The sequence below is a fragment of the Podarcis filfolensis genome, assembly GCF_964270895.1.
Source record: "Podarcis filfolensis genome assembly, chromosome: 8".
Lineage (NCBI taxonomy): Eukaryota > Metazoa > Chordata > Lepidosauria > Squamata > Lacertidae > Podarcis > Podarcis filfolensis.
This window is the reverse complement of record NC_139611.1, coordinates 86,024,094-86,038,542: the sequence shown is the minus strand read 5'-3', so window position 1 is coordinate 86,038,542 and position 14,449 is coordinate 86,024,094. Positions and strand designations below refer to the sequence as shown.

At 47.4% G+C, this 14,449-nt stretch overlaps 1 protein-coding gene across 1 annotated transcript in view; it reads left to right on the top strand.

Moving 5' to 3' along the window:
• The first annotated feature begins 6,493 nt into the window (after nt 1-6,493).
• LOC310768730 (cytochrome P450 2F3-like) overlaps nt 6,494-14,449 on the top strand; it is a 182,172-nt gene continuing 174,216 nt past the window's right edge. The window contains exons 1-4 of the mRNA XM_083627439.1: nt 6,494-6,870; nt 10,781-10,943; nt 13,346-13,495; nt 13,642-13,802. Of these exons, the coding sequence (XP_083483565.1) occupies nt 6,691-6,870; nt 10,781-10,943; nt 13,346-13,495; nt 13,642-13,802 (654 nt within the window). The 5' untranslated portion in view covers nt 6,494-6,690. The remainder of the gene's footprint in view (nt 6,871-10,780; nt 10,944-13,345; nt 13,496-13,641; nt 13,803-14,449) is intronic.

Genomic DNA, 14,449 nt, shown 5'->3' with positions numbered 1-14,449 from the left:
GTTTTATGTACATTATAAAATGATTTTTTTAAAAAAGGAAATCAAATCCCTAATCCAGTTTTCCACAGCCTGGTGCCCTCCATATCAGTTTCCTGAAAATTCATCAACCATTTAGTACAAATTTCTCCTAAGGTTGCCCTTTTTCATTTGCACAATTGCCTAAGAAGCACATTTTTGCAAAGCATTTTATGGCTATGTAATGCCTCTGTGTATGATATTTTCACTACTATAGACCTTTTTATGCATGCTTTACCATCCCAGGATATGCGTGTTGGTACCCTTTACTTGGCTTGGGGATTTACACTGCAACATTCAGAGAAGTGCACATTTCAAAAGATGGCCACAATCCAGTTCATGTCTTGTTTCCAAAAGTGCAGAGCCTCCAGCAAAACACACTCCTCGCTTTTTATTTAATGTTTTACTGCTTTTGTCAGCCTCAAAGCTATTTATTTTGGTCACATTTGTATTTACACTTCTGAGTTGCCTCAAGTCACAAGACAGCCAATTACTGGCAATAGCTATTGGTTTTCATATAGTTACTGTATTTCTGTCCAGTGCTTTCCCCCCCTAGAAAAATAGGTGCCAGTACTCATCATGAAGTTGTTACAGTAAATGTCACACTTTTCAATAAAAAAAGAGGAGCTGGTAATGAGTACCCTTGAATGACGGTGGGGTCAAAGGGCGTCCCTAGTGGGGAGAGACAGAAGGCAGGAGGAGGGAAGGAAAGGTCTGTCTTTGGCAAGAGCACACAATGGCTACGCTTGTGGACCAAGCACCACAGAGTCTTCTAGAGGCGACCAATCCTTTAATTATGGATTTCTCCAGAGGCCTACCTTGCAACTTACGGAACTCCTTTGCCAGGCACCGGGCCTCCTCCTGGATCCGCTCCTCGATGGACCGTTTCCCCATCCCAAAATTCCTCAAGGTGGTGAGGCTGAACCTGCGAAGCTGCCTCCACCAATCTCCGTTGGCAAAGGCCACCCCTACCCAAGCAATATTATGATTATTGTAATATTTTTGTGTCTATCTCCCCCCTTCTTCCTTGACAGGGACTGAGGACAATTTGCAGAGAAAATAGGAACAGGTGGAGTGGGGCAATAATTAAAAAAAACAACTAAACTTTAATATAATGTAGTCTGTTGTCTTTGTCCATGGAGTTTTCTTCCCAGGGATACTGGAGTGGCTTTTTTGAATTCTGGTGCTGGAGGAGACTCTGGAGAGTCCCATGGACTGCAAGAAGATCAAACCTCTCCATTCTGAAGGAAATCAGCCCTGAGTGCTCACTGGAAGGACAGATCCTGAAGCTGAGGCTCCAAGACTTTGGCCACCTCGTGAGAAGAGAAGACTCCCTGGAAAAGATCCTGATGTTGGGAAAGATGGAGGGCACAAGGAGAAGGGGATGACAGAGGACAAGATGTTTGGATAGTGCTCTCGAAGCTACCAGCATGAGTTTGACCAAACTGCAGGAGGCAGTGGAAGACAGGAGTGCCTGGCGTGCTCTGGTCCATGGGGTCACGAAGAGGCGCACACAACTAAATGACTAAACAACAACAACAACATAATGTAGTCTATTAAAAACATACATAAAATTACAATAACAACAACACAGCACCAGATCTTTCCTTGAAAGAACTCCGTTCCCAAAGGTCTGTTGGAATAAGAAGGTTTTCACTTGCCAGTGGAAAGACAGCAAGGAGGGAGGTAATCTAAATTCTCTTGGAAGGGAGTTCCAAAGTTCCAATGAGAGGAGCAGGAGGATGAGAAGGGAATACTGACACTGGGTTGGAGACCCACAAGCACTACTGAGCTGCTAAATATATAAGTTAGTGGTTTCCAAATTTTTAATAAAATCTGTTCAGAGAAAGAGAGAATAATAATTTTCCAGTACAGATTGTCTCTTTGATACTCCTCCTTTTAAACCTTGGCCGATTCATGTGTTATGTTTCCCAGAGACATCTCCCACAACCTCCCATTTCCTGACCTCCAGTTTGCTGCATAAATTTCTCCTAGTCTTCCTACTGCTGAGATAAACAATACCCTTCACAACCACTGTTTATGTGCCAGGCGAATGTTGCCAAGTACATTGCTTTCAAGAAAACATCACGGTGGATAAATCAGCCTTTGCCAACCTGGTGACCTCCAGCTGTTTTGGGGATGAGAACTTGCATCTCTCCCAGCAACATCTGGCCCAGTTGGCTGGCAAGGGGGAGAAAAAGTCAATTCTGTTTGAATTTACAAGATGTGCCAAGAACTGGAACACAGCTGCGAATCCATGCCTCTCTGAATTTTGCAACGCGGTTCTTCAGCCAAGTCAAGTGCCGCAAAAATAAAGCATGCATAAGAATTGAGCGGATTGAGTAAACAGGACCAAGAGTGAGTCCAATGGTCAAGAAGGCGGTTTCTGCATGTGCTGTAGAGGGAAGTGAGGGGCAGATGGGACTCATCCACTGGGAAGGGAGCCCATCAAGGAGAAGGAAATCTCTGGTCCTAAAACAGTGCTGCCTTGCGGAATATCTTCAGGAGAAGTCAAGGCAAAGGATTAAACCCTACACAAATCCCTAAGGTGATTGGATGGCGCCTTGTACGCCGCCTTCTGGCAACTCCTGCAGCCAAGCTGGTGCCAAACATCTTGCTCTGCTTTCCTTTGGACACATCAGTGGGACCAAGAGGCATCTTGTCCTCTGGGGAGCCCAGGACTCCCATGCACACTGCCCAGGCTTCCGCCCTGGAGAGGTCACTTTGGTGCTGCCAACACAATGGTTTGCCTTCACCCCAGAGGCACACTCCATTGTCTCTAGAGACAGACAGATGCCCATATCTAAACATTAATCACCCGCCCTTTACCCTAAGGTCCCAGCGTAGGGCTGGGGGTTGCAACATTAAAGCACAAGGTTAAAAACAGCTTACGGCAACTTGCAGTCACAGAAATAAGATGAGTGAAAGGCATTTTGTTTTGGGGGAATTGCTTTGCAATGTTGTACATCTTATGAAAAATGTGCATGTTAGGAGAATCTTGCACTCAAATGTGGATGAATAATTTGCAAACCAATGTGGATATGTGGGGAACTGAAATCAAGACTGGGGAAGATGAGAAACTGATAGAAACCAAAATTGACAGACCATAGAATTGTAGACACCAAACCTCTGTTTGAAACCCTTCAAGGAAGGAGAGTTCACAACCTCTGGGGGGAGACCATTCCACTGTCTAACAGCTCTTCCCATCAGATAGTTCCTCCTAATGTTTAGTCAGAATCACCTTTCTTGTAACTTGAAGCCATGGGTTCGAGTCCTATCGGCCCATCCCTAGCTGGCACTGATTGGAATTGTAGTGCAAACCAGATGGAGGGCACCGGGTTGGCACTCTACCATCAGACCCATGTCTGATGAGTGACAGAAAGATGGGCTGAGCTGCGCCCCAAGCCCCCTTTCCCCACAGGGATGGACCTCTCACCGTGCTCATTGAAATCCTTGGAGAAGGACGGCAACTGCCCTCTCGCGTTGAAGTCCTCTGCCTGGTCCACCAGGGCCTCCTTCACCACCTTGTAGCTGCTCAAGACCACGACTCGCCGCAGCCCCAGGGAGACGGTGAAGACCGAGTCGTAGACCTCGCTCAGCTGCCGGGAGAAGAGCCTCTGGTTGGCCCAGGTGTGGACAGGTGAGGGGATAACTGGACAGGAAGTGAGAAGCTTCCCCAGCCACTCTGGGCGGCTTCCAACAAAATATAATATTGGGCTAGTCAGTCTCGGGCAGGTCATGTGACTCTCTCGGGCTGGGAAGATGTGTGTCCAGGTTTCCAGAGTCAACATATTGGAGGGGATGTGATTGAGACACTAGACTTCTGTTGGCACAGCCTGGAAATGCATCAACTACTTTTGCTATTGCATTGCACTGTTGACCCGTGTTCAGACTGGGGTCTGCTAAGACCCCTAGATCTTTTTCCCCTGCACTGCTGGCAGATCAGGGATCGCCCTTGCTATATATGTGCATCTGGTGACTCCTGCCTGAATTCCTAAGTCCTTGATGACTAAGGAATCCCCCCTGGCTTCTCCCAGTCCTGCTTTATCTTGGTCTGTTTGTGGCCAAGGAGCAAGGCCGCAATTTGGGGAGAGACTGGCTCAGGTTCCTCAAGGTGAGTTTGCTCTGGAGTCTCTCTCAGTCCTGCCTGGAAAAAACTTCCTGACCTTCTGTTGCTTAACATAACGATCCGCACACTAATCTTGTGTTTCTAGCAAACTGTAATTATAGCCTCTTCTACGAAGGCTGTTTTGGACCTATAAAATAGACTATATTTGCCAAAGATAAACTCAGGATTAGGGAAACAAACAAGACACTCGGTTTCATCATTCTCACAAGGGTCCTGTCCTTTTGCTTAAAACACGGGCAAGGTATTTATTCCCTCTTTTCCTCCAAGGAGCTCAAGGTGTTATTTTTCTATATTCTCTTTTCCCTCTCTCTCTTTCTTATAAATATCTTTGTTCTTCCCCTCTCCCCCCCCCTTTGTAACACTTTCCCCCCTTATAATTGAAATTCTTTCAATAAAAATAGTAATTTTGAAAAAGGTAGCATACATAGTTGATCGCCGAAGAATTGATGGTTTTGAATTCTGGTGCTGGAGGAGACTCTTGAGAGTCCCATGGACTGCAAGAAGATCAAACCTCTCCATTCTGAAGGAAATCAGCCCTGAGTGATCACTGGAAGGACGGATCCTGAAGCTGAGGCTCCAGTACTTTGGCCACCTCATGAGAAGAGAAGACTCCCTGGAAAAGACCCTGATGCTGGGAAAGATGGAGGCCACAAGGAGAAGGGGATGACAGAGGACGAGGTGGTTGGTCAGTGTTCTCGAAGCTACCAGCATGAGTTTGACCAAACTGCGGGAGGCAGTGGAAGACAGGAGTGCCTGGTGTGCTCTGGTCCAGAGGGTCACGAAGAGTCGGACACGACTAAACGACTAAGCAACAACAACAAAAGCATACATAGTTATTTCGCTCCCTATTTAATCTCCACAACAACAACCTTGCGAGGTAGGTTAGGCTGAGAGTGGGGGGGGGCCACTAGGTGGCGCATCGGAAGATGGCTGACAATAACATCTCTCCGACCCACACGAGGTAATTTGGAGGCTATGATGGGGGTAATTAGCCTCCTTAACCCCCCCCAGGATTGTGGGGGGGACGGCCCTTGCCTGCTGTGCCCTATACCACCCCTGAATTTGTGGGGGTGGGGGCACTAGGCACAAAGCCCTCCTGTGGGATTCCGGCACTCCTGGACGCCGTCCCTGATTCGCGCCGCTAGTTGCAAGCATCTTCAAAAGAAACAATTTGGACGAGATAAATTGCACATGCTTCAAGGAAAAAGGGGAGTAAAGACTGCTGACAGAAGAGATCTCTGATAACAAGACAAGAATAAAATATGAGAAGATAAGTCAAGATACGGTATGACTGAGGGGGGAGGGGGGGAAAAACCTGCCTTCCTTTTTCTTATGTGATTTAACAAGAATCCCCTCCCCTAATGAGTCAGAAACTAAGGACTTAAGCTGTGGATTTAAGGCTGTGTGGAGATAAACTTTCGAACCAAAGCAATGTTTCAAGATGAAGCTGGAAAGCTAAGAGTTTTGGAATGACGCAGTTAAAAATGCCGTCGCCATTTTGGGAGGCATTGTTGGAGCTCTTGGGTCTGGGAGGAGAAAGAGAGAAATACAGTTGTTTACATATCGTGGATCAACTTCTCGGTGGGATTTAAGAGCGACAAATGCCAAATTTATGATGGAAAGAGCGATGTTATCTACGAAGGAGATATATGGAAACCATCTGGACTTAGTGGAGGAATGGGAAATCCACACAGGATTATTATTTTGCTTATTGGCTTAAGGAGAAATTTGGCTTTGTAATTTGGAATTTATGTGATGTGGTTTAATTTGATGTGATTGGCCAGTTAATAAAAATTATTTTTAAAAAAAGAGAGAGAGAGAGAGAGAGAGAGAGAGAGAGTGACTGACTAGCCCAAGGACACCCAAATGAGCTTCACAGCTGAGGTGGGGGGAATTTGAACCCTGGTCTTTCCCAGGTTCTACTCTGACACTATAACCACTGTGGGACACAGCAAACAAACAGGAATTTGTAGGAAATAAACAGAGTTCATCTTCTCAGGGAACTGTAGCTCTGGGAGGCAAATAGGGAGGGTCTCTGAACACCTCTCAGAACATTGAAACAGACTACACTTCCCATGATTCTCTGGGGGAAGCCATGGGCGTTTAAAGTAGAATCATAGCACTTTAGAGGGATGGTGCAGACGTGAGCCTGGAAAGGCAGGTGGAGGATACACCCCCCCCCCCCCCAGAAATTTATTGGATGCTTCTGCAACAATCATATGGTAAGACATAAACATGTATATCATAGCATTAAAAAAGAAAAGCCACAACCTTAACGAACCTCGATCTAATCTGTTTTCCCATGCCCTGCCCAATATTTGCAGTGAAAACACCCATTATGTGGCCCTTGATAAATTAGCAAATTAAGTTCCTGATTGGAAATGGCAGGGTCCCCCCAGCTGGCTTGGAAATGGGTCGGAGGACTGGGAGTTACTGGATAACCAATGTGGAGAGCTGGGTGTTCCCCAGCCGCCCTTATAAGTCCAGCTGTGGCTCTCGGCGCCTCCCCATAGTCCAGAGGGGGCATCTCTTGGCCAGGGTCCTCCATGGAGCTGCTCTCTGGGACTCTCTTCCTGCTCCTTTGCGTCTGTGGCGTCTTATTCCTGGGCTTGGCATGGAAGGGCAAAGGCGGCAAAGGCCGTCTGCCCCCTGGACCCACCCCACTCCCCATCCTGGGGAATTTTCTCCAACTGGACCCAAACAACATGCTCAGATCCCTGGAGAAGGTGAGTCTCCATTCGCCTCCCCGCTCTCCTCCTCCAGTGAAGCCCTGACAGTAGACCTAAACTCTCCCTCTGGGAAGACAGCCAAGCCTGCAAGTTTGGCCGGTGGGGATTGGAAGGGTGTAAGCAGCCCTGCAGTTGCATATACTAATAGTAATAATAATAATAATAATAATAAGTAACCAATGAAAGATTAAAAATTAAAGATTAAAGATTAAAACATTAAAGATTAATCTTCGACATTTCTCAAATGAAAATAGGGACGTCCCATTCCATAATGATAATTTTGCTATTTATACCACATCTTACTGGGTTGCACCAGCCACTCTGGGCAGCTTCCAACATACCGTATTTTTTGCTCTATAAGACTCACTTTTTCCCTCCTAAAAAGTAAGGGGAAATGTGTGTGCGTCTTATGGAGCGAATGCAGGCTGCGCAGCTATCCCAGAAGCCAGAACAGCAAGAGGGATTGCTGCTTTCACTGCGCAGCGATCCCTCTTGCTGTTCTGGCTTCTGAGTTTCAGAATATTTTTTTTCTTGTTTTCCTCCTCCAAAAACTAGGTGCGTCTTGTGGTCTGGTGCGTCTTATAGAGCGAAAAATACGATATATAAAAACATAACAGAACATTAAAAAGCCTTCCCTATTCAGGATTACCTTCAGACGGCTCGGGAGTTGGATGACTCCATACCCTCCAACATTTCTCCAACAAAAAGTGGGACATTCCAGGATCAAATCAGAAACTGGGACGGCTTCTCTAAATCAGGGATGTCCCTGAAAAATTGGAGGGTCTGCAGTTGGGGACTTTTCTCTGTAGGAAAGCGAGGGCTGCTGGATCTGTCCAAAGGGGGTTCTCTAGCCCACCACAGGGGCCAGCCAGGTACCTCTGTGACGCCCGCAGTCAGAGATGAAGGCAAAAGCCCTCCTCACAACATTTCTCCAGAACCTGATAATTCAAGTGTGTACCTGAACTCACATGTGCACAGCCAGCACTCATGCATGTTCATATACACACTGCTGAGAGGTTTGGGAACTTTTGCTGGAGTTGTAACATGATCTATTCTTATGTGTATGTGTTATCCCTTAAGAACTTCTCACACCAAAGGAATATAGAAAGCTATTTTCTTACATGAAATAGAAGTGTCACAATATGTATACCTGAAGGAGCATCCCCACCCACATCGTCCAGCCCCGGACACTGAGGTCCTGCTCCGAGGGCCTTCTGGAGGTTCCCTCCCTGCCAGAAGTAAGGTTACAGGGAACCAGGCAGAGGGCCTTCTCGGTGGTGGCGCCCGCCATGTGGAACGCCCTCCCAGCGGATGTCAAGGAAATAAACAACTACAGGACTTGTAGAAGACATCTGAAGGCAGCCCTGTTTAGGGAAGCTTTTAATGTTTGATGTCTTACTGTGTCTGGCTGGCTCTTTAGAGCCTATCAAGTTCCTTCACTCCCCCCTCATGGCTTTCAAAATGAACCTTTATATCCTTGCATTTTGTACGTTTTCCAATTCTAATTGCGCTCATTACAAAATGACTCAAATGTTAAATAAATATAGAAAGGTAGAAAATTTCTCATTACAAATCTTCAGACAACCAAACCTGCTAGTGATGTTAATTGTTTACAATAATCTTTCAGATATCGTATATTCCTTTTGGAATACTTGATCGTGCAGGTTTCAGATTTTTCTTTTCAGCTTCACCCGTTCTGCAAAGTCCACCATCTTCATCTGCCACTCTTCTTTCGTTGGTACTTCTTGTTATCTCCCATTTTTGGGCTAAAAGAATTCTTGGCTACGATGCCCACACTCTTGATCGGAAGAGTGAAAGCTTCCCTATTTTTAAAAGCCTATAGAAACCCCCGGGATGCTGGTGACGCAGTAGGTTAAACCACAGAGTCTAGGACTTGCCGATCAGAAGGTCGGTGGTTCGAATCCCCGCGACGGGGTGAGCTCGCGTTGCTCGGTCCCTGCTCCTGCCAACCTAGCAGTTCGAAAGCACGTCATGTGCAAGTAGATCAATAGGTACTGCTCTGGCGGGAAGGTAAACAGCGTTTCCATGCGCTGCTCTGGTTCGCTAGAAGCGGCTTAGTCATGCTGGCCACGTGACCCGGAAGCTGTACGCTGGCTCCCTCGGCCAGTAAAGGAAGATGAAGAAGCCTATAGAAACATTGGCCTGACAATTTTGCCATAAACCCACACTAGCAGTAGGGGCAGGGGAGGAAAATTTACCTGTCTTTAAAGCAAAGCAGAAGTGTGCTGAGTCCTGGAGAGCACGGGGTTAAGTGCTGTCCTGTTAGAGTCAGAGGAGCTGGGGTCTTGGCTAATGCCGCCTCGTAAGGAAGGGAGGGGCATTGAGATGAGTGATTCCCGTCCCCTGTCACACACACACACACCCAGCTCCATCCCATGGCCATCTGAGTGAGAAAAGGACTGAAAACTGGCCTTACCTGCTTGCTTATCACTCTATCTGTGTTTTGCTTAACCAAAGGGAGATATAGCGAGCAGTTAATTGAACCTGGCTATCTCTTGGCTGTGCCACCATTATCTTGAGGTCATGCATTCTGGAGTTTAAACAGATTTTTGCAAGCAACTGGATTTGAATGTTGACCATTTCAAGGTGTAAAGGTTTTCCTGAGATGAGGCCGGTACCAGGTTCAGGAAGAAGAATCTCATGTCATATTTAAGTTACGTCAATCTTATACCCGTGCCATGATCTACAGAGATCAACCACATTGTAAGTTCATATTCACACACAGTTGTTCACAGTTAGACTGCCTCTCATACGTGCCAACTCCCTGAGGCCCACAAAATCCCCCATGAAGGGGCCGAGCACCCACAAATTTCGGTGCCAAGGCCATGCACCCCACAGTTTGGGAGCCAAGCTGCCACTCCTTCTGCCTCTCAACCTGGAGTTTCTCCATTAGTTGTTCCTGTCCCTGCCCCACTCGCCATTGGGGGTTGAGGTATGGAGGCTCACCCTCAGTTCCCAGTCAGTCAGACTTTATTCCGTAGCAGGACAGAGTCCAAAGAGATAGGGGGAGCATTTCCATTACAGGCATGGCTGAACTTGTCCCTCCAGCTGTTTTGGGACTTCAATTCCCATTTTCCCTGACCACTGGTCCTGTTAGCTAGGGATGATGGGAGTTGTAGTCCCAAAACAGCTGGAAGGCCAAGTTCGGCCATGCCTGCATTAGGACAATAGGCAAATCTATGTCACCTGAGCCGTTCCTCCTCTAACCAAGCATCTTCTGACGCTTCTCCATCTCTCATTAAATCACAGTCCATGAAATACAAATTACTCAACCCATGTTTCAGAACCCTCCTTGCACTTTTCACTTTAATAGTCTGTCTTGTGGTCATGGCACACTCTTGCATGGGTGACGTTGGCCTGACTAATGATGAGCCTAACAGTAATTCCACCTCGCACATTAATGGGAGAGGGTCAGATATGGGAGAGATGGGTCAGTAAAGCCTGCTGGATCAGGCCAGTGTCCCATCTAGTCCAGCGTCCTCGCCTCACAGCGGTCAGTCAGATGCCCTAATGGGAAACCTGCGAGCAGGATCCAAGCACAAGAGGCGTCTCCCCTCCTGTGGATTCGAGCGACTAGGATTTGGAAGTCTTGCTGTCTCCAGCTGTGAAGACAGAGCAGAGCCATCCTGGACAGAAGCCAACGAGAGCCCTCTCCTCCCTGAAGTTGTCTTTCAAAGCCATCCAATTTGGTGGCCATCACTTCCTCCTGTGGAAGCAAGTTCCATAGTTTAACTCTTTGCCCCAAATATGTCCTCCATCTGCCCTGAATCTTCCATCTGCCCTCCACTCCCCAGGCCTCACTTCCCTCCCCACTGGGCTCCCTTCCTGTCCAGTTATCCCCTCACCTGTCCACACCTGGGCCAACCTGAGGCTCTTCTCCCGGCAGCTGAGCGAGGTCTACGGCTCGGTCTTCACCGTCTACCTGGGGCTGCGGCGAGTCGTGGTCTTGAGCAGCTACAAGGTGGTGAAGGAGGCCCTGGTGGACCAGGCAGAGGACTTCAACGCGAGAGGGCAGTTGCCGTCCTTCTCCAAGGATTTCAATGAGCACGGTGAGAGGTCCATCCCTGTGGGGAAAGGGGGCTTGGGGCGCAGCTCAGTCCATCTTTCTGTCACTCATCAGACATGGGTCTGATGGTAGAGTGCCAACCTGGTGCCCTCCATCTGGTTTGGACTACAATTCTAATCAGTGCCAGCTAGGGATGGGCCGATAGGACTCGAACCCACGGCTTCAAGTTACAAGAAAGTTGATTCTGACTAAGCATCAGGAAGAACTAACTGATGGGAAGAGCTGTTAGTGGAACAGTCTCCCCCCAGAGGTTGAGAACTCTCCTTCCTTGAAGAAGAAGAGTTTGGATTTGATATCCCGCTTTATCACTACCCGAAAGAGTCTCAAAGCGGCTAACATTCTCCTTTCCCTTCCTCCCCCACAACAAACACCCTGTGAGGTGAGTGAGGCTGAGAGACTTCAAAGAAGTGTGACTGGCCCAAGTTCACCCAGCAGCTGCATGTGGAGGAGCGGGGAAGCGAACCCAGTTCACCAGATTACAAGTCCACTGCTCTTAACCACCACACCACACTGGCTTTCAAACAGAGGTTGGATATCCTGGATGCTTTACTTGAGATTCTTACATTACAGGGGGTTGGACCAGGTGAGCCTTGGGCTCCCTTCCAACTCTACAATTCTATGGTCTGTCAATTTTGGTTTCTATCAGTTTCTCATCTTCCCAACTCTTGATTTCAGTTCCCCACATATCCACATTGGTTTGCGAATTATTCATCCACATTTGAGTGCAAGATTCTGTTACGAAAAAGGAGCAATGCTGCTGAGTGCTCCAGATGGCTGGAAAGCCAAACAGGATGTTGATGTTTTGGGACTGTACCGTGGGAACAAGGGACAGTCTATTCTGTGCACTGAGCACCGGATGTTAGCTCAGAGTGTCACATGACCCTGTACTGGAAGTACATGGGAGGAGTTATTCTCTCTCTGCTGTTGATGTTAAGAGAGTGCAGACACGTTTTCTCTGTACTGCTGGAAAGACAGAAATAAAGGCATGTAAATATATTTCTGTCTGTCTCTCTCCCCTCCCTGGGAATGAGGGGGGAGGAGGGATGGTGTGTTCTTCTCACGTTTGAGGAGGATCGCCGAGATCTCGCCTTGTCTTGCCGGGAGCCGCTGACGGGGGAGATCAACAAGGAATCCAAGCTGGGCACCTGGAGAGTGGCCAATTCCTCTGACTAAGGCTTGAATTCCGACAGATTCTCCTAACATGCACATTTTTCATAAGATGTACAACATTGCAAAGCAATTCCCCCAAGACAAAATGCCTTTCACTCATCTTATTTCTGTGACTGTAAGTTGCCGTAAGCTGTTTTTAACCTTGTGCTTTAATGTTGCAACCCCCAGCCCTACACTGGGACCTTAGGGTAAAGGGCGGGTGATTAATGTTTAGATATGGGCATCTGTCTGTCTCTAGAGACAATGGAGTGTGCCTCTGGGGTGAAGGCAAACCATTGTGTTGGCAGCACCAAAGTGACCTCTCCAGGGCACAAGCCTGGGCAGTGTGCATGGGAGTCCTGGGCTCCCCAGAGGACAAGACCCCTCTTGGTCTCACTGATGTGTCCAAAGGAAAGCAGAGCAAGACGTTTGGCACCAGCTTGGCTTCAGGAGTTGCCAGAAGGAGGCGTACAAGGTGCCATCCAATCACCTTAGGGATTTGTGTAGGGTTTAATCCTTTGCCTTGACTTCTCCTGAAGATATTCCGCAAGGCAGCACTGTTTTAGGACCAGAGTTTTCCTTCTCTTTGATGGGCTCCCTTCCCAGGTGGATGAGTCCCATCTGCCCCTCACTTCCCTCTACAGCACATGCAGAAACCACCTTCTTGACCATTGGACTCACTCTTGGTCCTGTTTGCTCAATCCGCTCAATTCTTATGCATGCTTTATTTTTGCGGCACTTGACTTGGCTGAAGAACCGCGTTGCAAAATTCAGAGAGGCATGGATTCGCAGCTGTGTTCCAGTTCTTGGCACATCTCCTAAATTCAAACAGAATTGACTTTTTCTCCCCCTCGCCAGCCAACTGGGCCAGATGTTGCTGGGAGAGATGCAAGTTCTCATCCCCAAAACAGCTGGAGGTCACCAGGTTGGCAAAGGCTGGTTTTACCCACCCTGGTTTTTTCTTGAAAGCAATGTACTTAGCAACATTCGACTGGCACATAAACAATGCCCTTCACAACCACTGTTTATCTCAGCAGTAGAAAGGTTAGGAGAAATTTATGCAGCAAACTGGAGGTCAGGAAATGGGAGGTTGTGGGAGATGTCCCTGGGAAAAATAACACATGAATCGGCCAAGGTTTTAAAAGGATGAGTATCGAAAAGACAGTCTGTCCCTGTCAAGGAAGAAGGGGGGATATACACAAAAATATTACAATAATCATAATATTGCTTGGCCAGGGCTGACCTTTGCCAACGGTGATCGGTGGAGGCAGCTTCGCAGGTTCAGCCTCACCACCTTGAGGAATTTTGGGATGGGGAAACGGTCCACCGAGGAGCGGATCCAGGAGGAGGCCCGGTGCCTGGCAAAGGAGTTCCGTAAGTTGCAAGGTAGGCCTCTGGAGAAATTCATGATTAAAGGATTGGTCGCTTCTAGAAGACTCTGTGGTGCTTGCTCCACAAGCATAGCCATTGTGTGCTCTTGCCAAAGACAGACCTTTCCTTCCCTCCTCCTGCCTTCTGTCTCTCCCCACTAGGGACACCCTTTGACCCCACCGTCGTCATCAGCCGAGCCGTCTCCAACGTCATCTGTTCCATCGTATTTGGGAACAGGTTCCAGTACGACGATGAGAAATTCATCACCCTGAGTGAGCTGATCACAGAACGGTTCCGCGTGGCCAGCCTGCCCCCGTCTCAGGTGAGGGCGGACGGACTGCAACCCCCCCCCCCCCAATATATCTACCCTTTACTTATTATCGTGGTTTTTTTAAAAGCAAAGAACTGAAAAGTTTATTGTTTAACAGCGTGGAAGGGCAAAAGAGCAAAGATACAGCCCAGTTCCAAAGCATTAATGCATACAAAGCTTATATTTGCAAATAAAGACTATTTATTAGACACAGTATTCCCCTGTGAATTACATCATCACCATCATTAATTTTTAATCCATCATTTTGAATTATAGCAATCTGAAAAATACATTGTTGTTGTTGTTTAGTCGTTTAGTCGTGTCCGACTCTTCGTGGCCCCATGGACCAGAGCACGCCAGGCACTCCTGTCTTTCACTGCCTCCCGCAGTTTGGTCAAAAAACACATATATGGCAACAAACAAGCCATAAGCAACAAAAGAAAACAAAAGCAATGGTTTGGCTTTTCTGTTAAGGTCACTTTAAGAATTTCAGCGTCTTTCCATAAGAGTTTGGAAGTTTGATTCAATTAACATATTTTATTCAAATGGGTCCCTCTATAGAGTCCAATGTTTCTGAGGTGGTTTTCTAGCACAATATTCCTGGTGTATCAAGGAAATAAACAGAGGCCAAGATCCATCATTATGGACGCTCAAAGTTC